The sequence below is a fragment of the Colletotrichum jinshuiense genome, chromosome 6 (genome assembly GCF_051148585.1).
Source record: "Colletotrichum jinshuiense chromosome 6, complete sequence".
NCBI lineage: Eukaryota > Fungi > Ascomycota > Sordariomycetes > Glomerellales > Glomerellaceae > Colletotrichum > Colletotrichum jinshuiense.
In genome coordinates this window covers 94,786-121,542 of record NC_139313.1, presented here as the reverse complement: position 1 = coordinate 121,542, position 26,757 = coordinate 94,786, and the positions used below count along the sequence as shown (strand labels likewise).

The 26,757-nt window shown below is 55.7% G+C and overlaps 8 protein-coding genes across 8 annotated transcripts; 4 read left to right on the top strand and 4 right to left on the bottom strand.

The window, feature by feature from the left end:
- Window positions 1-524: 524 nt before the first annotated feature.
- On the top strand, window positions 525-1,695 carry EsH8_VI_000032 (uncharacterized protein; the record flags this gene model as incomplete). Its single annotated transcript, XM_083271285.1, has 3 exons — window positions 525-747; window positions 798-1,613; window positions 1,670-1,695. The coding sequence occupies 3 exons, from the start codon at window positions 525-527 to the stop codon at window positions 1,693-1,695; spliced, it is 1,065 nt and encodes a 354-aa protein (XP_083126459.1).
- A 4,034-nt stretch (window positions 1,696-5,729) lies between these two features.
- On the top strand, window positions 5,730-9,423 carry EsH8_VI_000031 (bifunctional endoribonuclease/protein kinase IRE1; the record flags this gene model as incomplete). Its single annotated transcript, XM_083271284.1, has 2 exons — window positions 5,730-8,232; window positions 8,285-9,423. The coding sequence occupies 2 exons, from the start codon at window positions 5,730-5,732 to the stop codon at window positions 9,421-9,423; spliced, it is 3,642 nt and encodes a 1,213-aa protein (XP_083126458.1).
- A 687-nt stretch (window positions 9,424-10,110) lies between these two features.
- EsH8_VI_000030 (E3 ubiquitin-protein ligase HEL2) lies at window positions 10,111-12,587 on the bottom strand (the record flags this gene model as incomplete). The annotated part of the gene is made up of 2 exons (XM_083271283.1): window positions 10,111-12,120; window positions 12,177-12,587. The coding sequence occupies 2 exons, from the start codon at window positions 12,585-12,587 to the stop codon at window positions 10,111-10,113; spliced, it is 2,421 nt and encodes an 806-aa protein (XP_083126457.1).
- Window positions 12,588-13,866: 1,279 nt separating this feature from the next.
- EsH8_VI_000029 (SWIB/MDM2 domain-containing protein) lies at window positions 13,867-14,912 on the bottom strand (the record flags this gene model as incomplete). The annotated part of the gene is made up of 4 exons (XM_083271282.1): window positions 13,867-14,055; window positions 14,135-14,590; window positions 14,699-14,838; window positions 14,900-14,912. 4 exons carry the CDS (start codon window positions 14,910-14,912, stop codon window positions 13,867-13,869), a joined length of 798 nt encoding a protein of 265 aa, XP_083126456.1.
- Window positions 14,913-16,539: 1,627 nt separating this feature from the next.
- EsH8_VI_000028 (uncharacterized protein) lies at window positions 16,540-17,696 on the top strand (the record flags this gene model as incomplete). The annotated part of the gene is made up of 4 exons (XM_083271281.1): window positions 16,540-16,626; window positions 16,680-17,279; window positions 17,340-17,505; window positions 17,563-17,696. The coding sequence occupies 4 exons, from the start codon at window positions 16,540-16,542 to the stop codon at window positions 17,694-17,696; spliced, it is 987 nt and encodes a 328-aa protein (XP_083126455.1).
- Window positions 17,697-18,094: 398 nt separating this feature from the next.
- EsH8_VI_000027 (uncharacterized protein) lies at window positions 18,095-19,240 on the bottom strand (the record flags this gene model as incomplete). The annotated part of the gene is made up of 1 exon (XM_083271280.1): window positions 18,095-19,240. The coding sequence occupies one exon, from the start codon at window positions 19,238-19,240 to the stop codon at window positions 18,095-18,097; it is 1,146 nt and encodes a 381-aa protein (XP_083126454.1).
- A 1,344-nt stretch (window positions 19,241-20,584) lies between these two features.
- Window positions 20,585-21,882, bottom strand: EsH8_VI_000026 (heme-dependent oxidative N-demethylase family protein; the record flags this gene model as incomplete). Its single annotated transcript, XM_083271279.1, has 5 exons — window positions 20,585-20,815; window positions 20,881-20,979; window positions 21,041-21,561; window positions 21,617-21,752; window positions 21,805-21,882. The coding sequence occupies 5 exons, from the start codon at window positions 21,880-21,882 to the stop codon at window positions 20,585-20,587; spliced, it is 1,065 nt and encodes a 354-aa protein (XP_083126453.1).
- A 1,556-nt stretch (window positions 21,883-23,438) lies between these two features.
- On the top strand, window positions 23,439-26,375 carry EsH8_VI_000025 (uncharacterized protein; the record flags this gene model as incomplete). Its single annotated transcript, XM_083271278.1, has 2 exons — window positions 23,439-24,644; window positions 24,696-26,375. 2 exons carry the CDS (start codon window positions 23,439-23,441, stop codon window positions 26,373-26,375), a joined length of 2,886 nt encoding a protein of 961 aa, XP_083126452.1.
- Between the last annotated feature and the right edge of the window lie 382 nt (window positions 26,376-26,757).

Genomic DNA, 26,757 nt, shown 5'->3' with positions numbered 1-26,757 from the left:
TCTTAGAACTGTGGCTGCCTCACCATGCCATCGGGGCAGGACGCCCTTTCCGACTCCAAGAGTCCTTATCCCTCCTTCTGGTATGGCATAACCGATTTTGCTCTAGCCTTTCGTTACCACACACTCGGCTCTGCCTGGCCTTCCCCTGTTGGTCCCAAATCACACCTTTCTGCCAAGCCTTCTAGCCCGACAATACCAAACTATTTCTCGGCGACTAGATTCGCTGGAAACGTTCTTTGAGCGCCATCAGCCGCCGAGGCGTCTTTGAAACTACGTTCCTCTCTAGCTTGCCAATTCTCATGGCTGAAATCCAAAGCTCTATTCTCTTGGCCAAAGTCGGAGCTAGACTCCGAGCCAAGTTGAAATCATGGGCTAAACGACGAGAACTGGTGAGCATGGTTCATTATAAGGACAAGTTCAGTCGCACCCCTCTCAACTACTCACTGTTTGGATCATCACTCTCACGCCTCAACACCACATCAACTCCTCCTCGACATCGATCAGCTGCAGTTTCACAAGTCAACATGAAGTTCTTCAATAGTCTCACTCTCATGGTCTCACTCGTGAGCGCCACACCTGTCCTTCTCTCCAAAAGAGGCCAACCACTCACGATCGAGCTGGCCCGTGACGGCAACACCGGGATCAAGGCCACCCTGACAAACTCTGGCAACTCCACTCTTAAGCTCTTCACTCCCGGTACCATCTTGGACTCGTCCGCCGTTGAAAAGGTGGCTGTCTTCAGCAACAGTAGGTTTCCTCTTTTATCCATCTTGCATTGACGGTATTAACACGGATAGACTCCCGAGTTCCCTTTGAAGGCGTGCGATTGCGCATGGCCCCCCAGGAGTTCATCACGGATGCTTCCTTCCGGACTGTCCGGGCTGGCGAAGTCATCAATATCGACATCGACTTCGCAAGGCTGCATGACGTGAGCAAGGGCGGCAACTATGATGTCCTCGTCAACGCCCACATCCCTTACGCCAAGGGCAACTCGACAGAACTCGATGGCACCTACGCACTCGTCAGCAACAAGCTTCACATCCAGAACGTCGACGCCGCAAATGCGACCCTCACCCGAATCAACTTCAACAACAAGATCAAGCGCACCGCTGTCCAGGCCGACTGCAAGGGAACGCAGCTTGCTACGGTGACGACGGCGCTCGGTAACTGCGTGAAGCTTGCTCGCGCAGCCGCCGACGCTACCAAGAAGAATGACAAGCGGATGAATGAGTACTTCAAGAACAGCACTGCGGCAGCGAAGACGATTGTCGCCGATACATTCAATAAAGTCGTCACCGAATGCACCAAGGGCAAGAGCAGCTCGAAGCAGTACTGCACCGACGTCTACACCTCATGCGTACCGGGAGTCCTGGCTTACACGGTCCCGGTGTTTAACTACATGGTCAACTGCCCCTTGTACTTCACCGCCCTCACCGACCTTGCCACAACCTGCCACGGACAAGACAGGGCGACAACGACTCTCCACGAGATGACGCACCTGGTCCAGGTCAAGGGGACGCTCGACTACGGCGTCTACGGCTACGATGCCGTCAAGGCGTTGAAGAGCGCCGAAAACTTGAACCACGCTGACACATACTGCTTGTTTGCGAATGGTAAGCCGAACCAGCTTGAGTCACGATTTTTAAGCAACCCACTAACTTTCTTTTAGCTATCAATCTTGGCACCAGCTGTTAAATAAAAGAAATGAACAACTTCTTTTGTATATATTGCAACGAGGTCGATTACGCCAGGGGCCTACGATGTCCCATGTACAGGGCGACGGCCCTTTTTATTTTGACGGCTGATATTTTGTTTGACACTTGATACCCGGTTTGGGAAGAGGGGGAGGCGCATTTAGATCTGCCATTGGTAGCATCGATCCATAGACACGAATGATGACACACAACCAAGGGTCTTGGTTTTCCACTTTACTAGCTGACTCGGGACTTTGCATTCCAACGTGACGACCGACCCAACAGACGGCCCCCATTCTGAACCGAGACCGTTGAAAATCAAGGGGGCAACTTGGGGGCGGCGCTTGCAAAACGGGAGAGACCTCGTGACGTGCGGCGGTTGGAAGGGGAGGGGAAGGGGGGTGCTTGCAGGATATTCGGCCAACAAGGGCGGACTCGGATGGTGGTTCCGGGCGAGATGAGGACGCAATCTACAGTTGGGGCGGCATTGGGCGCAGCATCGGAAAACTCGCCCATGCTGGAGGCCGTCTATTTCGGCAGGACGAAGAGACCCATCAATGTCATCAAGTTTTGAGGTCGTAGCGGGCCGAAAATACGGGCCGTTTGGGTGAAAATTCAATGATTCACATGCAGTTTTCAAGGTCGGCGGACCGAAGTCGAAAGGGTTCAGAAATGACATCGTATCAATCCCGGCCTTTGGACATGGGGGCCGGAGCCAGATGATGGCCTGAACCTGAGGTCCATATCACACAATAAGCCCCGCCGGGAATGAAGGGAATTGGGTCGGGTAGCGCAGTGTAGGGGGGGGGGGCCGTGGACCGTCCGCTCCATGACCTCGCACTCGGGCCCAAGGGCGGAGACCGGCAGACGGTGAGTGGACTTTTGCTGCATACGCGCGTACAGTGAGCCATATTTATGGGTTACCACGACTGCTGGCGCAGCGCGCCAACACAGTAGTTGTACGAGAGGCACGAGAGAGTTGGGGTCTCGGGTGAGGCTGTCGTGGGGGTTGCATGATACGTGCTAGTACTGCAGGTACTGCAGCATGGAAAGTATGCCGAGTCGTGGCTGGGACCTATTAGTCTGTGCTTTTTTATTTACGGCGGGCGCTAGAGCCTCGAAAGGAGACAAGAAGAAAGTATGCTGGAACCTTCCGCGAGCCCGCAAACGCGACATCCCGACGGCCGTCGACAGAGTTTGGCCGTTTGGACCGACTGCGGAAAAAATGTAACTCTTGCGAAGGAAACTCTAGAACAAAACTCTGAAGCAAGGGATATGAGATGGGATGAGCTGCAGGGAGGGCAGAGAGCTTGGAACTGGGAGAGCTAACGACGAGAGGGAGGATGGGATGTCTGGGATGCCGCTTCTTGTCACTTGTCAGGTTCCAGATGGAAGGGAAGACTGCGGCTGGAAAAAAGGTTGATCTGCTTTCGGAGTGTTTGTTGGACGGGGCAGCACAAAGACAAGACCAGGCAAGACAAGATAAGACAAGACAGGGCCAACCGAGAGGCGAACCGTTCAACCGCTCTGTCTGGGAGACCAAACGTCAGAGGCTAGTTAGCCGGCGGTCGTCGAGTCGAGAGTGAGTTTTGCCGTGCCTGGCATGCCGTGCGGGTGTTGCATGTCTAGGTGAGGCCGTGAGGTGGGCCGAGGCAAGGGCAGATGCTACATGATAGTGTGCACCATGTTCTGTAGTGAGCGAGAGATTGACGAACAGGTATCAGGGGGTGGCGAGTTGGCTGGGGAGGGGGGGGGGGGAGGGGGGCAGCACCTTTTGCGAATCGTCGTGGTGGTGGTCCTCCAAGAAACCAGAGTTCTCTTCTTCTGCCCGTCCCGCATCGGCACATGGGAAGAAGAAGAAAAAAAAACCTACGGTTGGCTCAAGATTGGCGCAATGACTAAGACAGCCGACACAGTGTGATTGGCCAAGGTACCTGGCTGTATTCTCCCGTGTCACCGAACCTGCTTGCTTCCCGCACCTCCCATATCTCATCTTCTCCCAACCAGTGACGGAGGACCTTCAGGAACACCCGTCACCTGTCCTTGGTCGGATGGCGACACCAAGTGAAAAGCAGGCCACGGCTTAAGGACACTGTGTCTGATGCAGCCGATCTGCCCGATCAGCGGTTCCGTCAGCAGTGATAGTCTGCCGCACCGACAGAGTTGGTGATTGATCCGGCGCCGGCGCCCGACGGTCCTTTCGACGGACGCGGATAGGCACCGATTTGGTGGCCAACCACGAGGGTGAATGACGAATCCACCGCTCACATCAGACAGCAGCAGTGACAGGTATTCGTACTTGCCTCTAGCCTAGCTCCCGCGGCTGGGTCGAGGTAGGTCGAGGTCCGCAGCAGTCCAGTCGGGTTGCGTGGATCGGTTGGTCGTTCTCCAAGAATTCAGGTCCAGCCACAACTCGCAGTAGTGGCACTGCTGCGAATGTGCACTACCTACGGAGTATACTCTGTAGCTCGCCCAAATACCCGACGACGCCCCAAGTTCGATCCCCCGGCTCCGCGCTGCACTGTGCTGACCTCATCTTACCAAGCCTACCGCGACATTGCGACACCGGCCACTAAGCAACATGAGTGAAAGCCATGCCGGGCGCAGCGTGTGGCTAGGCCGTTAGCCGTCTTAGGGGGGGGGCTGGTTCAAGGGTTCGGGAACCGGAGCCCTAACGAGCAGAGGACCCTGAATTTGTCCGAGTGTTTCTGTCCTGGCCGGAAGGACAGGGCTTCACTTCAGAGTCATCAAATTGACGAGGTGCCGTCGAACCCCAAACAAACAACTCGAGCTACCGTCTATGCCATGGCCATGGTGACCCGATATTCCCGCTTTTCCACGCCCGCTCCTGCTATGGATATCGCATCGCATTGTTTTGTTCTGCCAAAACCCCGCGATTTTAGTTTGCCACAGTTTGAGGTTCCCAAGGGCGGTCCTTTCCTGGAGAGGATAAGGTGGGCAGGCCATGTACCTACGTACGGTATGTACCATGTACGTATGTAGGTACAGTACATGGCAGCCGGTGGCCCAGGTCCGGTGCTGTGCTCCTCCCTTTCGAAACTGGGGGAAGAGCTGCCTGCTCTGAATGGCCAAACCGCCAAAAGCGGGTGGAGCTCGCTTGACGGGAATGGTGGGTCTTCACGGTGCGCACCTGCGGCCCTCCGCCTCGGTGGACTGTATACATCGGCACCACATCACATCACGCTCGCAAAGGAGGAGAGCAAGCGGTTTGTCTGCCCAGCGCCGTGCTGCTCTGCCCGTCATGTTTCCTCTTCCCTGCCCCTGCCTTCGGCGCCCCCTTTCAGTCACAGGTGATCCCGGTCCGCCATGGTACGATTGTGTACGAATATGCAACCCGTCGGAAGGCATGTACGGCTTCTTCTTGCCCTGCACTGTGCACCAGCGCTAGCTACACACCAAACCTCGTTCCTTGCCGCTTGCTTCCCTTGCCTTCCACACGCCGCGCGCCTCTCCAACACACTCGCTATGTACACACACACACACAGACATTTACATTGACACTGGATTTGGCACTGGGCTGGGCCTTGGCTTGGTTGGCTGCCACAGGCTCGTGCTTCAGCCCAAGAAAAAAACAACCCCCTCAAACCCCCAAACCCCCAAAAGCTGACAGGATCAAAAAAGAAGAGCATCCAAACTGCCCTGCACCACTTCTAACCCTCTCGCTCCCTCTTCCCGAACGAACCACCACTCCCCGTTCTCCATCACCGTCTGCCCGTGCCTTCAACAGCACCCTTCCCCCCCTTCCGCCCACAACTTTCAACCATTCATCCTCACACTTCCTTCGTGCTCGCATCTCCATCTCCTCCATCCGTCCATCTGTCTCCGCAGCTGTCCCATCCGCTGCGTACTTGTGGGCTCCGATTTAGTTCGCCAGTCCAACCCACATTCACATGGGCGTTTCCCGCCGGCTTCGTCGAACCACCACGCCCGCAGCTGCTTCCATGTCTCGCCTGCTCCTCCAACACAACTGGGAAGCGTTGATGTAAATCCCTTCCGAATCACAACAAACCCACCATGCTGCGACGGCCTCCAGGCGAAGGGAGGCACGTCGCCCGCCAGCGGACATACCTCCTCGCCCTCGCCGTCCTCGTCATTTCCTGCCTGCCCCTCGCCGACGCCCAGCAACAAAAGCCCGTCGAGCCCATCGCCCAGATCCAGCGACTCCATCAACACCAACCCGCCGCCGGCAGCAGCCAACATGAGGCCGCACACGAAATCCACCCCGATCCCGCCGCCCGCAACTGGGCCGCTACCCATATCAAGGCCGACAATGCTGTCGAGTCTCCGAGGCGCCGAAACTCCGTAACCTCGAAGCAGCCCCAACCCAAGCAACACAACCGTCGGGCCAACCCCGACAACATCCTTATTCCTAACGATGCGAGCGCCATCGCAACTTTGGCTCCGGCTCAGTCCGTGCGAGCACCTCCTTCTGGACATCGACCCATCGCCTCCCGCGTCGGGGGCGATGGGATCTCTACGCAGCACCATGCGCGGAGTCTGAAGGACTGGGAAGTAGAAGACTTCGTTCTTTTGGCGACCGTCGATGGACACCTCTACGCCAGCGACCGCAGGACCGCCCTGGAGCGCTGGCACCTGGAGGTTGACCAGTCAATGGTGGAAACAAAACACTACCGCCTGAACGCGTCCGACCTGGACGACGACTACAACTTCATCGACCACTACGTCTGGGCCATCGAGCCCACCCGCGACGGAGACATCTTCTACTGGGTTCCCGGCTCCAGCGAGCCCAGGCTCTTGTCTACCGGCCTGACCATGAAACAAATGGTTGACGAGGGCGCATCCGCCCTCGAAAACCCACCCATTGTGTATACCGGTACCAAAAAGACGACCATGATCACCCTCGATGCCGCCACTGGCCGGGTGCTGAAGTGGTTCGGATCTGGCGGTTCCCACATAAACGAAGCAGAGAGCTGTTTACGCCCCAATGCACTGTATGATCAGAACAATGAAGAGTGCAGCTCCACCGGCACAATCACCCTGGGTCGCACCGAGTACGAGGTCGGCATTGCTCGCAGAGACGGCCGCCCAATCGCTACACTAAAATACTTTGACTGGACTCCCAATACCAATGACTACGACCTGCTCAACCAGCATCAGCAGTCCATTGACAACCGCTACCACACCACAAGGCATGATGGCAGAATCTACGGTTTCGATTACGGCCAACGTGACAAGGAGGCGGCCTTTTGCAGCGAGAAATTTCCATCCCCTGTAGTCAAGGTTTTCGATGTCTGCAGGCCGTACGGACTCGAGCCAAGTAGCAACCCGGACCTGATTGTCCTCCCCCAACCGGTCCCCCCGGCCAAGGATGATAGCGTGGCTCGCATCAGAAACCAACGAATCTTTGTCAATCAGACTGAGATGGGCAATTGGTACGCCCTGTCGGGACGCTCATACCCCCTCATTGTCGACGCCCCCGTGGCCAAGACCTCCCAGCCAGAGTGGTTCCAGCTGGGCCAGCCATGGGAAAAGATGAATGAAGCGCAGAGAATTGGAGCTATGATCGGCACACACCATATGGATGGTGTGATTAGGGGGAAAATCTATCAGCCGCCCAGTCTCCCTGGACGACCAGATGCCTCTGATACAGTTCCGGATCCCGAGAACGACTCGGTGCTGCCCACCCCAGTTCCCGAGGAGCCCGCCGAGACGCCGACAATTGTCAAAAAAGTCAAGTCGATCCCGTATCACGTCTCAAACAGCGTCATCGACTTCTTCTCCAACCCCGTCCTCATCGTGCTCATCGTTTCCGTTCTCTTCTTCTATCAGAAGGATCTGCGCCGATGGTACAAGACGAAGACGACAAAATGGAACATGCGATACGAGGCTGCTTCAGACACGGAAGACATGGGGCCGGACGTTACTCCTGAGCCAACGATCCACGACGAAGTCTCGTCTGCGCCCACACAACCAGACGCTGTGCCTAAGCCTGATGAGCCCACTCCCGAGATCAAGTCAGATTCTGAGCTTGCGACCGCAGTACCTGCGAATCCTACCGATAAGGAGGATGAGCAGGCACCCGCTGTGGCTCAGTCAGCAGTTGTTCCTGAGAAGGAGCAGTCTGCGACCCCTCCGGAGCCCGGCACACCTGAAGTAAAAAAGAAGAAGCCTGCCCACCGTGGCCGCCGTGGCGGCACAAAGCATCGGAAGGGCAAGAAGAGAGAAGAAATGTCGCAATCTCGCGAGGACGATCCGCCCGCTTCTGTCGAGGATGCTGTCAACAAGGCCAAGAAGCTGGGCGGACAGGCGACTCGCCTGGAGCCCGATGTAATGACCGTCGCCAACGACATGCAGGCGGTGACCGGACCAATTATCAGGATGGGCAATATTGAAGTAGACACCGACAATCAACTTGGCACAGGTAGCAATGGCACCCTGGTCTTTGCTGGCAAGTTTGATGGGCGGGAGGTTGCCGTCAAGCGGATGCTCATCCAATTCTATGACATCGCATCTCAAGAAACGAAGCTGTTGCGAGAGAGTGATGACCACCCCAACGGTAAGATATACAACTCCTTGCTTCTGTGGAAAGCATCCCTGACGAATTCTAGTCATCCGTTACTACGCCCAGCAAGTTCGGGATGGCTTCTTGTACATTGCTCTCGAGCGATGTGCAGCCTCTCTCGCTGACGTTATTGAGAAGCCTCATCATTTCTCCAGACTGGCTCAAGCAGGCAAGACCGACCTGCCCGGTGTGCTGTATCAAATCACCAACGGTATCTACCACCTGCACAACCTTCGCATCGTTCACCGCGATCTGAAGCCTCAGAATATTCTTGTCAACATGGGCAAGGACGGCCGACCACGCCTCCTCGTCTCTGACTTTGGCCTATGCAAGAAGCTGGAAGGCGGCCAGTCGTCCTTCGGTGCAACAACTGGTCGCGCCGCCGGAACTTCGGGCTGGCGGGCCCCTGAACTGTTGCTCGACGACGATGCCAGGGATACGTCCATGATGGAGGCCAGCATCAACAGTGGATCGGGTTCCATCCTTGTTGGCTCGGACATGATGTCCAACCGCCGTGCCACTCGCTCGATCGACATATTCAGTTTGGGCCTGGTTTTCTTCTACGTCCTCACCAACGGGTTACATCCTTTCGACTGTGGCGACCGCTACATGAGAGAGGTCAATATTCGCAAGGGCAAATACAACCTTGCACCGTTGGATGCGCTCGGTGACTTTGCCTATGAGGCCAAGCACCTTGTCGGCTTGATGTTGAACGCGAACCCCAAAGAGCGCCCATCGGCCCGTGATGTCATGGCGCATCCCTTCTTTTGGCCAGCCAAGAAGCGTCTTGCCTTCTTGTGCGACGTCTCGGATCATTTCGAGAAGGAGCCAAGAGATCCTCCCAGCGAACACCTTGTTTACTTGGAGAAGCACGCGCCGGCCATCACCAAGAACGACTTTCTGCGCCTGTTGCCTCGGGAGTTTGTAGACTCCCTTGGGAAGCAGCGCAAATACACAGGATCGAAACTTCTCGATCTGCTCAGGGCACTGCGAAACAAAAAGAACCACTACGAAGATATGCCTGATTCGTTGAAGCGGGCAGTGGGCCCCTTGCCCGATGGCTATCTCGCTTTTTGGACAGTCAAATTCCCCCGGTTATTGTTGGACTGTTGGAATGTGGTCTGGACAGTGGAGTGGGATAACACTGATAGATTCCGGGAGTACTACGAGCCGGCAGGCCTGTAAGGACGGACTTTCGTACAAAAATGATTTTACCGCTTGGATATTTGCTTATTGCCATACCTTCCCTGACTTGTTCTGACCTCAAACATTGCACTGGACGATGTTCTTAATTGTGCCAGAGTGACCCGGCTTGGAGCAAGCTAACCAGCGCTCGCTGGACAAACGCGCTTCGAGGGAATGGGTGCGCTCATCTGAGGGACTTGTCCTACCTCGCCTGTGTTACACAATCCGGTTCTATTTTTCGTCGTAAAATGCGCCCATGATTTCAGGCCGTGTGATTAGCCATTTCTTTCAACGGAGACCCCAAACGGGCCCTCGCTTCCTACATTTACTTGCCTTTTTGAAGGCCAACGACACTTTGATCACGTAAAACAGTCAAAAGCCCACTCTATCCGGGTTCTCAATTCCCGCAGTAGACAATCTACCTCGGCGCTGGAGGGCCAGCGTGCTCATATTTGTCCTGTTTCTTTACTTTTTGGGGTTCAAATCTTTCCTCTACTTTTTTTTGCTTTGCTTCAACTTTTCCCCCTCACCTTTCTTCTCCCCCTCCAAAACCCCGGGGCCATCCATGTATGTATGGTCCAACTCCCCAAGCAAGCAACTTGTTCTTCCTCGCGACTTGCGTTGACGAGATGTCAAGATACCTCGCATCCGTCACGCACGCATGTCTGCCCGCCGGCTTTCGGTTGATCATCCCCACTGGACAAGTACCTTCTTGCCCTTCTTCTTCTTGCCGCCTGCACTCTGGCCGGCCTCCTCGTCTTCCTTCTCTGACGCGTTCTCGCTTGCCGCGCCGCTTCCAGGGGCCGATCCCCAGCTGAAGTTGCTGGCGGCGCCGCCGAGGTCGCGTCGCACGCCTCTGCCCGTACCATAACCGAAGATCGTGGTGAGGGGCTTTTGCGCCGGGGGGAGGGCGGGGAAAGAGTCGGCGCTGGCGCTTGGCCGCGGGGCCGACCGCGCCGGGCCGGACGATCTGCTGTTGCTGGATGACTGGCTGTTGGGGCCGATCCATGATGGCCGGGATGATGCAGCAGAAGATGACGACGAGGACGCAGGGAGGGCGGGGAAAGCGGACGATGCCGGGGGGCGCACGGCGGGTGACGAGACCCAGTTGCTTGACGAGGAGGACGGTGCCACGGGCTTGGGTCCAGAGGCACCGGCGCGAGTGCTGTTTTTCAGCCGCAAGACTCTGTTTGAGTGTTTCTGGTTGGGCGCCGCGGCGGGCGCGGTAGGGGAGGGCGACGCTGCGCTGGCCCAGCCGCTGGAGGCCGTGGTGGCACCGTGCATGCCGCCCAAGCCAGGCAGAGACGGGTAGTCCTCGTTGATGGCTCTCCAGTCCTGCCAGGCCTTGTGCAGGGCCGTGACCTTGCTCTTGTCCTCGAACAAGTCGGCGACCTCGCGGACTAATGTGCCCAAGGCGTTGGACGACGCGTCGGCGAAGAGCGAGAAGAAGGCATCGACCAGCTGAGGGGCGGTGAGTTTTCCCTTTCTAAAGGATGAGATGTACTCGCGGAAGGTGCTCATCTTGGTCTGATCTTGGCCGAGCAGGTTTGAGGCGCGCTCGATGACTGCTTGATGGCGCAGCATCAACGCCCTCTCCTGGGGAGGCAGTGATGCGACATCGGTCACGCTGAGCTGCTCCATCTCGGCAGTGGGTAGCGCGGGTGCAGGTGCAGGCGCAGGCGCAGCTGCCTGGCGCGATGATGCTGACGGGGCAGCGTTGCCCCGGCGAGACGACGTAGATGACGTTGCCGAGGGCGCGGAGAGCTGCCCACCAAAAGTGCGGTTGGAGACCGACTGTGCTGAGTGAATTGCCATCTGCCTTTGGAAAGCAAGCTCATCGCGACGAAGGGGCTGCGCAGAACTTTGCGGGATGGGCTCGGCGTTGGGGTCCCGCCCACGCCCGCGCCCCTGACGTCCGCCAGATGAGCCGCCGGCGTTGCCTCCTCCTCCACTACCACCACCACCACCGCCGCCCCCACGTCTCTCGTTCTCGTATGTTGGTCTGTAGTCAAAGCCAGACATATTGACGACTCTCGCATCTCTTCGAACGTCCTTGGATAGCGAGTTGGCGTGCTCCGCAAGCTGATGCGCCTTCAGATCCATTTCCGACTCGAACACAACAAACTTCTTCTCCAGGCACTCCTTGTCCAGACATGGGAAGTGGTCCTTCTCGAAGTGCTTTTCCAAGGCATTGTAGTTGACGAAGTAGTGAGGGTGCCTCGAGTCTCTTCGGTCGCAGATGAAGCATCTCTCGTGCTTTTCACGGCAGTGGTCGAAGAGCTTATCGTCATCGTAGAAGCGTGACCCGCAGAATCCGCAGAGGGGATGGCCTCTGAAGCCAGTCTGGTCGATCGCACCGGGCTTGTCATCGCCGTGTCTCATGTGCTTCTCGAGCTCCTTGTCGGCGAAGAGCTCGTGTTCGTGGGTGAAGACCTTCTTGTTCCGGGTGCAGAGATCACACATCTTCCTCTGGTGCGTTGAACGCACATGTCTGTGAAGGTCGGGCCAGCCCAGTCCAGCGAAAACGCAGTCGTCTGCCGGGCAGTTGTAGCGCAGGAGGACGACGGTGTCGCCGACGATTTCTTCGTTTGTATACCGAATACCAATGTTACTGTCGAAACTCGTGATATCGGCATCGGTGTAGTCTTCATAGCGCTTGTTTGCGTCTTCTGTAAATACGACGAAGGGTGACGATGTCTGCCTCGATGTCAGCTTCCGCGCATTAAACATACGGGAGAGGTAGCGGGACTTACTCGGCAGTGGGGGCAATCCTTGGTCTTGTACAAGGCTCTCATGCGCAAACCGCAGATGTGGCACGTCTTGTGATTGCATGGCGCAATGGAGTGGAACTTGATCGGCTCCGCGCAGATAAAGCACACCTCGCCGTCATTGCTTGCCGTATCGTCGCCCTCCGTAACAGCGGCGCGGGTAAGCACTTTGTTGTCTGGTTTACTCGACGCCGGTTGTGGTGTGTTTGAGGCATCTGGTTGAGCCGCCGCCGCCGCGCCGGCATTGTTACCACCTCTGCCACGTCCTCCTCTCCCTCTGCCGCGCGATGCAGCGCTGCCTCCTCCTCCTCCGCCACCACCTCCTCCGCGGCCCCTTCCGCGGTTGCGATTGCCCCTAGAGGGGTTCGAGTCGTTCGCAGCTTGTGTGTCAGCCATGGAAACGATCGTCGCTCTCTTAGGCGGTGGTTTTAAGGGATAAGAAGACGAGCTCGTCTGGTCGACGGGACAATCTGATCGAGGCTGGTAGCCTTTTTCTGGCAGCTTCTCGGTGCGCGAATATGCTCCTGGGTTTGGTCTCGGGTGCTTTTTAGGACAGTTGTAGCTAGTAGCTAGTTATCTGGGTTCCGATTTCTTTGAGGTCCAGCGCGAGTGAAAGAGGTTGAGGCAGAGCCCGCAGCAAATGGGCAGCCCAGTGGTTTTATTCCGTCGCGGCGAGGACGAGGGATGTCCAAATTATGATTATGTGTGGCTCCCCAGGGAACCGCGGGTGGGTTGGATTGACACTGGTATTGGTGAGTGGACGGAACTCATGGCGGGGTCCAGCAAAAAAAGTCCCCTGCTGCTTGTCGCTAAGGTAAAGTAGGGGGAAAGGTGACCGGGGTTTCTCCGTTCCTCGGTGTGCGTCACTAAACCCTTGCTGGTCATCACCTACCACCTGCCAATTGGGTTCCGCCAGCTTGTGGAAGCTTCAGGTGGCGATCTGCTTACATAACACTTGATGTGGCCGCGGTGTGTGGCTGAAGGAGAACTCGGCTTTTCGAAGAGTCACCGGGCAGAACCGCTTGGAGCTTGTGGCCCAAGCTTTGTGGCGCTGCCAGCGAAACAAATGCGATGAGATTGGAATAATCACACAGCCTCTCCGTAGATGTATGCTGACCCTGTTGAATACGGGACAGGCGACAGAACTCAGGTATGCATACAAGATGAGTCATGGGGGCCATCTAGTTCATTTCTAAGTATAGAGGATTCGGATGTTGTAGGCTGTGAATGCATGGCGCTGGCTTTGTCATGCTGGCCGTCATGTCTTTGTCGTTTGGATTCTAGACACCGTGTAATAACATCACAGGCACGCCGTGCTGTTGCATCACCCAAGTGGCATATGATGCTAATCAAGTGCATTTGATCGAAGACTAGTGCCGGCCTATTCCAAAGGCCAAGCTACCTAGCCAAGAACTATTTGGGGGCCAAGACTGCACTCTCAATGGGCAGTGTTAGCCAGCATGGCTGAATATGTAATGATGCCGACCACAAATCTCACGTCTTCTGAGAACCTCCACAGCTTACCCTTTATGTTGCGACCCATCCGTCCATTTACTATCCAGTCCCCGGATGCCCAGCCATAAAACCCGGAAAGTTTGCTGATTGCCTATCCCAAACCAGAAAGACGCCGTTGCTTATACCGCCCCGCTTGTCCGCACCGTCGTGGACTTCCTTTTTACTGCTCCTCGACTGGGTAGAGGTGGGCGCCGATCATCTTGTTCATCTGAAACATGTCCACCTTAGGTTGCTTGAAAATGGCATGCATCTTGTCGTCGCAACAGATTTGCCGTTTGTTTTCGGGATCTTGTAAATTGTTTGCCTTGATGTGCTCCCAGAGCTTTTTGACTACCTGCGGGCGAGAGAGCTTGGAGAGGTTAGCAGCTGATCTCAAGTCTGCACAACACACAAAACACGCCAATCGGGCGATAATGACGGTAACGTACTTGGGGTTCGCCAACCAACTCTGCCAGCGGATCGCTCAGGTTGAATGGTTTTTGGAACCCACCACCAGCCTTGCGCTTCGGTGCTTCCTCGCCGGCCTCGACATCACTGTCGTCGACCTTTTTGTCGCTCTTCTTGCGCGGGGCCTTCTTCTTCTTAGTCGCCTTGGTGGTTGCGCCGTTTCCGCCGCGAGTTGTTCGCCCCCTGGCCATCCTGTTCTCCTGCGCCTGCAGCTCGGCGGCAAGCTTGGCATCCGCGTCTTCTGACGAATCCTCGCGCTTCTGCCTCTTCCGGACAGGCGCAATGGAGACTTCAATCTCGCCATTTCCGTCTTCGTCGTCGTGGCCGTTGGCTTCTCTCTTCGGGGCGGGACTTGCGGAGTAGGTATCGGTGGCAGGGGCGGCGTCCTGGCCAGAGATGGCGTCGAAGCGCTCCTCGATCAATGCCTTGATGGCATCCTGTACGAAATCGAATTAGATTGGGCTATCTAAAAGCGCCCATCGACCGACACGGGCAGTAGAACCACATGCCGACGACGTGATGTAAGAAAGCGGCGGGGGTCGTACTTTCTGTTCACTCAAGTCTGTGCCGCCAAGAGCTTTCTCCAACCCCAAACGAATCTTCTTCCGGGTGACCGTGGTCAAGTCCGCAGTCGCAAGAATGCCATCGATGATGGAGGTGTATTTGTTTTCCTCCTCCGAGTTTACTGCGCATGTGATGTCAGCGGGGAAGCTGCGGGTGGCCGGAGCCAGAAGGCGGGAACCTACGAGGGCGAGACATGACGGTGCCGGGCTAACTGATATATTCATGCACCAAAGACTTGTTGTTGTAACTATGTCGGTCGGTATGGTCCCTGTCTGGCCAGAAATTCGGGGTGCACGGCCGCTTGAGATGTTGCGGGAGTCGGAAGCTAGGCAAAGCTCGCGGGTTGGCGGGAGGAAAGAGAGAAAGGCGAAACAAGTCGGGTAGGTAGGGTTGATGCTTGGTCTCGAATCAAAGCATGTCTCTGGCGATGATTTGAGCTGAAGGCGCGACGAGCGGAAGGGTTCAAGGGGAAAGTGCGAAGCCGCAAAGCGCAATCCACGCCTCTAGTCGTATCGCGGCGGCGTGCATCAAACGTGTCGGCACACGCACACACAAGGCTGAAAGAGCACCGATGGACGATCTCTGGTGGGGCGTGGATGCCAAGGCGGGAGACGCGAAGAAGAGGTGATGTCGGCGTTGAAGGCGCGGGTCGGGCCTGTATTTGTGGTTCGGGACGGAGGAAGGGCTTCGTTCCAGACAACAAGATGGATGCGACAGGTAGGGGTGTGGTGTGGTGTGGTGTGGTGGTCAGTGACCGGAGGTGAGGCTCAGTTTCCAATGTTTGGCTGTGCCGGTAGTGTGGTCTGTTCTACCTTGCCTTAGCAACCCGACGAGTAGAAGGCACAGGTACGGAGAATGTGTGGCTGGAAAGAAAGATGGAACAGAAAAAAAGTGGTCTTGGGTCTTGCATTAGGCGTTGGCTCGTGCTTCTAGAGTCCAGACCGCCGTTCCGTGCCAATCAGAGTGTCGAATTGACTCCCAGCCGATAGCCCCCCCACACCGGTCGGCCGACAGGCATCACGTGGCTCGCCTTGCACGGCCGGGGAAGGGAGTCTGTAAGTTTTACTCGAGCGTTGCATCGTTGGATCTCAGTCATCGGTGGTTAGCCACACGTATGGCGGGATCGCTTCGAAGGCGTTCAGGCTTCATGTCCACATTACATAATCTGCCGTGGCTACGGCTGCGGAAACTGCATGTACTCTGCAAACTTCGAACCTCAGCTGGGGGTCATCTTATAGCGTCGGGACATTTGATGCCTTTTGACCTCTAGTGAGATCAAATTCAGTCGGTACGTAAAGGTTCAGTGGCACAGGCCCATGCAACGTTAAGAAGGAAAAGAAAGAAAAAAAGTTGGATTAAAGCAGGAGAGCCGTTGCTTGGTTTATCTATGCACTGGGAATGAAATAAGCCTCGGCTGCCGGCACCTGTCAGCACCTTGACAAGAAACGACCAACAGGGGCTTCCCGCTCTCTCGGTGTGATCAACCAATCATTGTGCGATATTATCGGTAAAGGACTTGTGCCTTTCCAAAATTGGTAGTTTGCTCGTGGTCTGCCAATGTCGCACCCCACTATTCTGGGTTAGCTTCGGGCCAATGAACTCCTCGGCGGACACGGCGGCGCGATCTTCATCAAGGCCTGCCTTTGATATCGCAAAGCCTCTAGGGCCACTGTTGATGACGTCGTTGCCATCACCTCTTCCCAGCTCATCTGTCACTCTAACTCGGTCATATTTGTTCACTTCAGCATTCCTTTCCTTGACGCCTCAATCCGTATCGTTGATACTCCATCAACCCAAGGGATAGCATCTCAAGGCAGTCAAGATGCTCAACCCATTCAGCATCTTCACCCAGGCCTTCCCCCCTCGCCCGCAATTCACGGAAGAAGATATTCCCAATCTCGACGGCAGGGTTCGTTTCACGCGATTCCCACTTCAGAATGATCAGTTTCTCACACATCGCAGGTCTGCATTGTGACGGGTTCTAACACAGGAGTTGGTAAAGAAGTCGCGCAAATCCTCTACTCCAAGAATGCTACCGTCTATGTCACCTCCCGTTCCGAAGACAAGGGCCGCGCCGCCATTGCCTCAATCAAGGAAGCGGTGCCCAGTTCCACTGGAAAGCTGGATCTTCTGAGTTTGGATTTGGCCGACCTAACCACCGTCAACGCCGCGGCCAAGGCCTTTTTGGCCAAGGAATCGCAGCTCCATCTTCTCATCAACAATGCCGGCGTCATGATGCCTCCCCAGGGGAGCATGTCTGCGCAGGGGTACGAGTTGCAGCTGGGAACGAATTGCGTCGGCCCCTTCCTCTTCACGAAGCTGCTCACGCCAAGCCTGGTGAAGACAGCCAAGACGGCACCTAAGGACAGCGTCCGCGTCGTCTGGGTTTCAAGCTCTGCCGCCGAGGTCCTTTCGCCGTACCCCGCCATTGAAATTGATAACCTTGATTACTCCAAGAGAGACCGCATCAAGGAGTTCAAGTATGGAATCAGCAAAGCGGGCAACTATTTCCACTCAACCGAGTTCGCCAAGCGGCATAAGGCCGATGGCGTGATCAGTCTTGTAAGCCCAATATCACGTGCTAACTTGAGGGAAGAGGGAAGCCGACTAACATATGCATAGGCGTTGAATCCTGGAAACCTGTCGTCAGAGCTGGACCGCCACATCACAGCACTGATTCCTACGTTGTTCAGGAAGGCAACCACATACCCTCCCATCAACGGCGCTTACACCGAACTGTTTGCGGCGCTGTCTCCCGAGGTGACCATCGAAAAGTCGGGTGAATGGGGTTAGTTCCACTTCCGGTGCCGGTTTGATGATGTGCCGCTAACTCGTGACGTCTCAGTGGTTCCGTGGGGTCGCTTTTACGCCATCAGAGACGACTTGGTTCAAGGCTCGAAGTCTCGTGAGGAGGGCGGGACTGGACTCGCTGAAGACTTTTGGAAATGGACCGAGGAGCAGGTGGAAAAATATCTTTGACATGGCAGTAAACCTACCTATAATATATTAGACAGCGCCGATAGATACCAAGTTTTGATCTTCTTAGGTCTGGGTGTTGTCGGCTTTCATGTAACGATGTCATGAATGGTTATTTGGTCTTTTGACACAGCAAACTGTCACATACATGTACGCAACTGTCTCCATCATGCATTGTCACAACCGGGAAGAACCACGTTCCGATTTTTTCGTACACTGAAGAATATATTCAAAACTAAATCCAATAGGCACAGTGACAAGTCTTTATGTGCAAAAATAAGGTATGTACATCAGAATCCGTGCTCTCTTGCCTCGGAGGTTGCGGGTCGATTACGGCCCGAAATATAACGTCTAGGCCTTCATGCCAGGAACGAAGCCAGGCCATTTAGGAGCCAGGCCACTTAGTTGCGCTTCTGGTGGTTGCGGCGGCGGCGACGGCGGCAGGCAGGCTTGGCGCTGGCCGTGGCGGCAGGGGCAGAGCTGGTGGTGGCCGCAGCCGGGGTGGTGGCAGCGGGAGCGGAGGGCTCCTCGGAGACAACAGGGGCAGCGGACGACACGGGGGTGGCGACCGGGGCAGAAGAGACAGGGGCCTCAGACTCGACGGGGGCGGCGGAGGAGACAGGGGCAGCGCTGGTGGTAGGAGCGGCGGTGGTGGCAGGGGCGGCGGTGGTAGGAGCGGCAGCAGCGGGGGCAGAAGAGGCGGCGGCCGAGGTGGCAGCGGGAGCGGCAGAGGAGGCGGGGGCAGAAGAGCCAGAGTCAGAGGCACCGGAGCCAATGGCGGTGGTAAGCTCACCGTCCTCGATGTAGACGCCGGAGAAGTAGAAGTCCTCGGTCTCATCGGCGTAGCCGTCTCTGGGGAGCTCAAGGACACCGACGTGCCAGTCGGCACCGTTGCTGGAGGCGGAAGCGGTAACGGGTGCGACGACCTGGGTCAGGGCCTCAGAGCCGGTGGAGTGCCAGAAACCGACGGAGCCGGCATCGAAGTCGATCTCGTAGGCAACGTTGTGCCAGACGTCGGCGTCCCAGTTGACGCTCCACTCGGTCTTGCCGCCGACAACCCAGCGCAAGAGGGGGTCCTCAGTGCCGGAGGCGCCGCTCTGCCAGCCCGACTTCATCTCGACGAAGTGGCTCTCGAAGAAGGCGATCTGGTGCTCCTTGTTGAGGGAAGGGGCGTTGGTGTCGCTGCGCTTGAGCGAGAAGTGGTAGTAGACCTTGCCCTTGGCGATGGCGGCCGTGGTCTGGGGGATCAGCTCGGTGCGGCGCATGGTCTGGCCGTTCCAGAATGCGGTGCTGGTCAGGGAGATCTTGGCACCCTGCTTGGAGCCCGTGTCGGCCGGGTTCTTGAAGTCCTCGGAGAGGTTGACGTACTCGGTCGTCTTGCCGCTGCCGTGGATGTAGTACTGGTAGGGGCCGACCTGGCTGCTCCAGGACCACTTGTCGAGGTCGGTGGAGGCCGTCATGTCGTTGAAGCGGCCGTCCCAGAGGATCTCGCACTGGGCGCGGGTGGCCAGCAGAGCCGCGCTGGCGATGCTCCAGGTGAACTTCATTTTTGCAGGAGGGTTGTGTCTTGAAGACTTGGGTGTTCGTTTGTAAGTGAGAGTGTGCCTAAACCGAGCTAGCGGCTTGGAGAAAGCTTGAATCAAGGGTTGAACGAATGAAAGAGTGTGAATAGAAAGAGAGGACGCAGGTCGCAGCAATCGATGCCTTGGCCTTGCTTCAGAAAGTTCAGTGGACGATAGAGAATGTAGCTAAGCTCAAAGGCCAAGGGGAAAGGGGTGGGCACACGCTGGCGGCCCAGCTTCTTTATGTAGGTCCCATGGCTTCATGGGCTTCATGGAAGGGACGACACATGGAATCCATCCTCGCTCCGTGGTTCCTGGAAAAGGAGATGTCCCCGCAGGTCTAGCTGCGAGGAATAGAGTAGAAGGCTCTTTTGGGGAAATGGGCCTGCAGAAGCACTTGGTTTCACGGCAAGGCTACCCGGTTCGGCGGATGGACGAACAGAGGCGTGCCATTTGCGAGCCTGTCAAGCGAGAGGCCGTATTAGATTGCGGAGTCATCTCTGAGTTCAGGTGAGGCCATGGTTTAGGAGGCCACGCCATATGCGGGCTGCAGGTTGCGGCGGCAAGGAGCAGAGCCAGGAACGGACTGGGGTCTGGACTTGACGGACCGGAGAACAGGGTCAAGAAAGCGGACCAACAGAGCAACAGAGAAATGATCAGGGCGGCTGGTGGGCGCTTGAGGTTAATGAGCAGTGTCCACACCTCGTTTGCATGTTGTATGGGAGAAAATGCAGGGGGTGTTTAAATATTCACAGAGCATGCCCGGGGCGATGCTTTTGCTGCTGGGAAATTTCACACGGGGCTCGGGGTGGACCCGCTAAGCCTGATCGGGGCTGTCCCCAAACACCCTGGGAAGCAAACGCCCCTTTTCGGCAAAACCGGGTGTACCCTTCCTGGCCGTCCACCGCTGTGCAGGTTCATCCAAAAAGCCAACCCAGCTGCCAAACACCCACTCTTGCCAAGCCTCGATCACTGCCAACTGCGTGGATGAATGCGTGGCCGGTGGGATGTTGTTCAATGACGTGCGGCAGCCGAGATGTTCGTGTTTTCGGTTATCGCTCCAATTCTCAAGCAAGCAGTGGGGCGGGAGATCGCCCCCCCAGGCACAACCATATCCGGGCCCGAGACTCCCGAGATTTCCACCCCTCGCCCCGGCTTTCTAGCGGGGGCTCCGGAGCGGCTCTGATGCATGCATACATTCACTTGGATGGACCGGGAAGAGGCCGCATTGTCTCTTCAATTCACAAGTTCTCGTTGCCTCCGCCTGCAATGTGGCACCCAGCGGCCTATACCCCTATAGACCCTCTAGCTGCTCCTCAGCTAGGTCCTCTATGACCGAAGGTATTCGCAGACGCTCTTCCCCCAACGCGAAGCTCCCTTGTAGACCCACATGCCAGGTGCATTTCCAGTCTTCAACCCCTCAATGGCATCGGCCAGCTGAGGTCCAAATCCTTCCTTCTTGACATCGACTATTGGCGTGAGGTAGGTCTTGAAAGAGAAGAGGATCGCGCCCGTCTTGGGAAGTCTGGTAACGGTCTGCAACTCTTGCCTCAGCCGAGACTAAATCCTGTCAGCCGAGTCTCCTCCAAGACTTCCGGATTAAATGTTTATTGAACGTTGCTTACTTTGTTTATGTCGACAATCTCGTCCTCCTCCATCTTGTCACCATCATAAATGTGCATGCCGCTGGGGCTGAAGTAGTTGTCGTGCGTCGAAACAGACCACTGCGTTCTTTATTAGCAGAATCCCTCGGCGTTTCCAGAGCTCAGAAGAATCTAAACTCACATTCATCCGTTTTACGCTCTTGCCCACCTGCAGTCGACTGAAAAAACGTTCCATGCTTGCCCCTATCTTGTCATATGATGGCACTGGCGTGTGAATGTCTTTAAGTAGCTTCCCAAGCTTATCGGAAGGATCGAATCCAGCCGGGTGGCAGCAGACGAACGCTACTGCGCGATGGCCATCAGGCGTCTCAACTAATAGGAAAATGTCGTCTTCAACAGTTTCTCCGAGGGCTTGGAGGGCAGCAATTGGATCCTCAGGCGGGGTCAAGGGTAACGAGGTATTGGTGACATGATTATGAAAGGTGACAAGATCCTTGGACACGGAGAACATGGTCGGATACCGCGTTGGCAGATAATCCGATAGAAGATAAGTCCAGGTCTCGTGAAGAGCTGGTATACCGGCTGGTATTGCGCCCGCGACTGTTGAGAGGTGCTGCTTTAGGATCTGCCGACGCTCGGTGACCCGATCCAGATAGCTGCTATCTATGATGATGAGATCTTCAGGTGGGCTTGCTTGAATTGCTACATAGTATTCCATTAGGAAACAGATAAAGCCCCGTCGTCTAGGCCAACATACCCATGGTTATGTGATAAATTGGCTTGAAGGGTCGGTGCTTGGTTGGGTCGGTGTGCTGCCAATCGAAATCCTTTAGTGGTTCGATGGAAATCTTTTCCTCTGACTTTTCTTGTGGTTTGAGGTCCGAAGCTGTGCTCTGTTCTCCCGATTAGACATTTGTGACATTCAACAAGGGTTCAATGAATCACCTTTAGAGAATGTTGCCACCTCCACCTCCAGGCGGAAACCAAAGCGATGGCCACAGCGAAAGCCGCAAAGATATACATGTCCAAGATTTTGCTATAGTGCTTCTGCCTTAAAGGTATGATTGAAGATTCCGACGAGGCAAGGGCGAGGCGTTTATAAACAGGCGGCGGCGTGACTCAAGTTGGTGACCGACTTTGATAAGGCGAGGTTCCCTGATACACGTTGGCCAGCAAAGCCAGACCGTTATCGGCCCAACCGGTCGGTTCCTATGTCGCTTCTCCGCTCAATGTTTAGTTCCACTGTCAATTGATTCCACCTCTGACAGTATCGGTTGGGATAAAGTTGCCTTTTTTAACAATATGTCAAGGCCACTGGCAATCGCTTGGCTCGATTGGCCAAGACCATTAGTCGTGATGTATTTGTTCAGCGAGACGGAGTCAACACCTTCTTGCCCATCCATTCCTATGTTGAACCTTGTAGATAGCACTGCTTGTCGATTTCAGTAGTCAGTGGCGTTACATCCGATTCCAAAATTGGAAAGTATATCCCGTATCCCGCATGGCATATGTGCCGCGCTGGAGATTTACCTGTATCACGCGGGGCAGCCATGGTCAAGGCGCTCGAGCCGATGATTTCCCCGCACGCCATGCTGGCCAACAACAAGGATAGTATCGGTTGTATCTAGGTTTGACGCGCTATAGAATTGCATTGGAAGAGTACTGAATGTTTGGTAGGCAATAGAAACTGGTCACTGCAGCATGAGGCACCATCGCGGCTCTCCGGTTTCCGCTGGGTCCTAGGTGCATGGTGTTTCCTCAGGTTGGCTATTTTAAACGGGTTCAGATGGATCAAGAAGACAGCAATACAACGCTGGATGAAATGGAACCCAAGAGACTGGCGAAATTGTGCGGTCGTACGCAGTGCTATTTCGCATGTAACATCTTGTGATGTTGCGAGCGCTCGTAACAGGTTTAGACACTCGCAAGCAGCATATGTCTACCGGGAAACAATGTTTTGAAAGGCCTTTTCGTCACATGAGACATATAGTAGCAATGGCTAATGGTGTTCACGATTTGCTGTTCGTCAACTCAATATGATGTCTAGTGCTGAAGAGGACGTCAAGTGACCCCGCGCAGATAGAGAGCTAGCGAACCCCACCAGATAGGCCAGGTCAACAGATAAGAGCTGACTCATCCAGACGTCGGCTCCAGCTCCGAGGTGTCGGGTATCTCTACTTCTCCCCTCGGTTATATAAGCAGGAGCTTATCACCTCTTCAGCTACGTAATCACACAAGCTCCGACAGGGGGGAGCTCCTCATTCGGCTCCACGCTCTCATCATCCATGTATCCATGTCATTGACCAGTCGCAGCGCCGAATTCGCGACCGATGGAAGCGATCGCTGCCCCTCCAGATACAAACCTCTCAGTAGCCGGCGATGTTTACAGTGTGCGTTTGAAACACCGGCCGATAATCTAGCCGGACCGTTTGTCACCTTCTTCATCGGGCAAAGGACTCGGCCAAGGAACCTCATCCCTTGGAGCTTGGATACGATAGTTTAAATTCCTTCCCTTCCCAACTTTTCATGCCTGATTTTCGGTCCCATTTCATTTGACCGACACTGATTTGGTCGCCAACATGGATTCGGAAAAGAGCGGCCTGCTGCCGCCTTACAGCGCCGCGGCCATCCCACCGCCGTCGGGCACGCGCTGCTCGTCAAACCAACACAAGCGGTGGTTGCGTCCCAGTCGCAGTATGAAGCTTATTGTCGCGTGCCTCGCATTCATTGCCTTTGCTCAATGGAAGCAGCTTTCGCTTCTGCCCACCCGCAAGCCATCCTCCAACTTGTCTGCGGACCGTCTGCAGCAAGATCTGGCCATTTGCGCCAAACTACGACACAAGCCGCAAGACCCAATTGGTCTTGGCCGCAAGAAGAATGCACGATATGTTGACGGCCAACGCCCGACGCTGATTCAAAATGCTACTATCTGGGTCGGCGAGGCCGCTGAAGGAACCACTCCGGAAGACGCCCGCGCAGGCAAGGGGTACTCGTGGATTACCGCTGACGTCCTCATTGATCACGGCCTGATTCAGAAGGTTGAGGCCGACATTTCTCTGCAGTCCATCCCCAAGGACACCCAGATCTGGGATGCCAAGGGCCGCCAGCTGACCAGCGGAATTATCGACATGCACTCCCACGCTGGAGTTGGCGCTCTGCCCGAGCTGAATGGCAACCAGGACGTTAACGAGATGTCCAGCGATATTACCCCCTACGTGCGCTCGATCGACGGCCTCAACCCTCTCGACCCGCAGATCCAGGTCATCAAGTCTGGAGGTGTCACTACGTCTCTGGTCTTGCCAGGCTCTGGTAACAACATCGGAGGCGAAGCATATGTTATCAAGCACGCCGTTGGCAAAGCTGATGGCCGTACGGAGTTCTCGGCGGAGGATATGCTGGCCGACCCAGACCGTAACTGGCGCTACATGAAGATGGCATGCGGAGAAAACGCGAAGCGCGTATACGGCAAGGTTGGCCACAGCCCCTTCTCTCGCCTCGGCGAAAGCTGGGAGTTCCGCCATGCGTTTGAGCAGGCTGCAAAGCTTGTGCGAGACCAGGATGATTGGTGCGATGCGGCCGACAAGTTCGGTGTCGAGAGCCAGACATCTTACTTGCCACAGGAGCTCAAATGGGAGAGTCTTAGTGCTGCTTTGCGAGGCCAGGTGCACATCAACACTCACTGCTACACGATTCCTGATTTGGAGGCATTCGTCGACCATACCAACGAATTCAAATTCCCAGTGCGGGCGTTCCACCATGCGCACCAGACATTCCTTGTTCCCGAGGTGCGCACCAAAAATCCAGCTTTTAGGGAAGTTGACTAACATAGATCGTAGATTCTGAAGCGAACCTGGGGAGGCCGCCCGCCTGCCTCTGCGTTGTTTGCTGACAACATGTACTACAAGTCTGAGTCGTATGTCGGCTCTGAGTATGCGGGAAAGATCCTCTGGGAGAACGGTCTCACTCCCGTCTACGTCAGCGACAACCCTGTTCTGAACGCCCAGCATGTCCTTTTTGAGGCGGCCAAGGCATACAGATATGGCCTTCCTTATCATGTAGCTTTGTCCAGTGTGACATCTGCTCCTGCTGAACTGCTGGGCCTGAGCCAGCGGATTGGCAAGATCAAGCCCGGATTCGATGCCGATATTGCTGTATGGGACAGCGATCCCCTGAGCGTCGGCGCTGCACCTGTGCAAGTATGGATTGACGGAGCTGCCCAGTTTTCTGATCCTTTCGAGCTGAAGAAGCCGCTGACTGGACCCATCTCCCCTGACCCCAAGTTGGCGAACATAACCGAGGAGACCACGGACTTGAAGGAAGTAGTTTTCACCGGAGTCTCAAACGTTTGGCTGTCCGGTGAGGATGTGAAAGCGTCCGACGGCGAAACTACCAACGTTGTGTTCTCCAACGGCGCTATTAAGTGCATTGGCGCATGTGCCGAGGAAATTGAGGCAGTCAAGTCTTCATCAAAGCAGGTCATCGACCTGAAGAACGGACACATCACCGAGTCTTTCACCGCTTTCGGTTCTCTCATAGGTCTCAACGAGATTGACAATGAGGAAGACACCGATAACGGTCGTAACCCTACTGGGTTCAGTCGCGGCCTCGATGGACTTGTTCTCGATAACAAGAAGCTGCATGTTGCCAAGCGGTATGGCGTGACCAAGGGTATCTCGGCGCCAAAATTCACCGGGGGATTGACACACTCCGGAACTAGCGTTGGCTTCAACACTGACGCCTTGCATGCACTTGAGAAGGGCGCTGTTTGGAGTGAGGATGTCGCAGTACACCGCACGCTTACACTGGCGGCCAAGAGAGGCGAGAACCCCTCTATTTCTAATGCCATTGGCGCACTCCGTCACAGTCTTTTGGAGGCAGTCGCGTCCAATGACACGGGTTCGGACCCGTTCTCGGAGGCGGCGTACCTCAAGAAGGTTGTCAACGGGGACCTCCCTCTGGTTCTGACGATACACAGCGCCGATGCCATTGTTGCCGCACTGCGAGTCAAGGCAACGGTCGAGGAGGCATTGGCTGCAAAGAGCCAGTCCTCGGAGTCTCCTAAACTGCGAGTCGCCATCATCGGAGGCGCAGAGTCGCACCTTGTTGCCGCCGAGCTGGCTTCCGCTGGTGTCGGTGTGGTCCTTGCGCCATTCCAGTCGTACTCAACCACTTGGGACCAGAGACGGTCCTTGACCGGCGCGCCTCTCACAAGTGGCACCGCTATTGACACCCTTATCGATGCAGGTGTTGTGACGGCAATTGGATTGGAGGAGGATTGGCTGATTCGTGACCTGGGGTTGCTTGCTGGCATTGCGCACAAGAACGGAGGCGGCCGGTTGAGCGAGAAGAAAGCTTTGGACTTGGTTTCCACCAACGTCTACAAGATTCTGGGCATCGAAGAGCCGCAGGCCAAAAACGGTCGCCACTTTGTTGTATCCGAGGGTAGCCCTCTTGAGATTGGAGGACGAATCCGTGCTGTCGGCAGCGGCCGTGAAACGGTGTCTGTCTTTGTATAGATGTTTATCTACGTACTAGTTCACAGCGACCTAGCTTTGCTAGGCTTAGCATTCGAAAGACCCAATCAATACACATTGGCAATATGCTCGGAAACCCGATTGGAAAGAAGTGGATTTGCGCGCGCGCGCCGGATTCGCATTCTACGATTGACCGCGCAACGGCTCATCTGATGACTTATTGTCGGGGCTTGCTCGAATCCGAGGTCAATGAATCAGCTCAAGTTGCCGCAGGCTGTGCCGGTGGCTTTCAGACGTTGTGGTCCCGCGCGGGTATTACCAATCTGATCCCGGCTACCAAAATCTCCGGCGTATCACAACTGACCAATGGGATTGGCCATCGCGACGCAAACAGAACGGATGCAGTTGGTATTTGAGCTCCCCC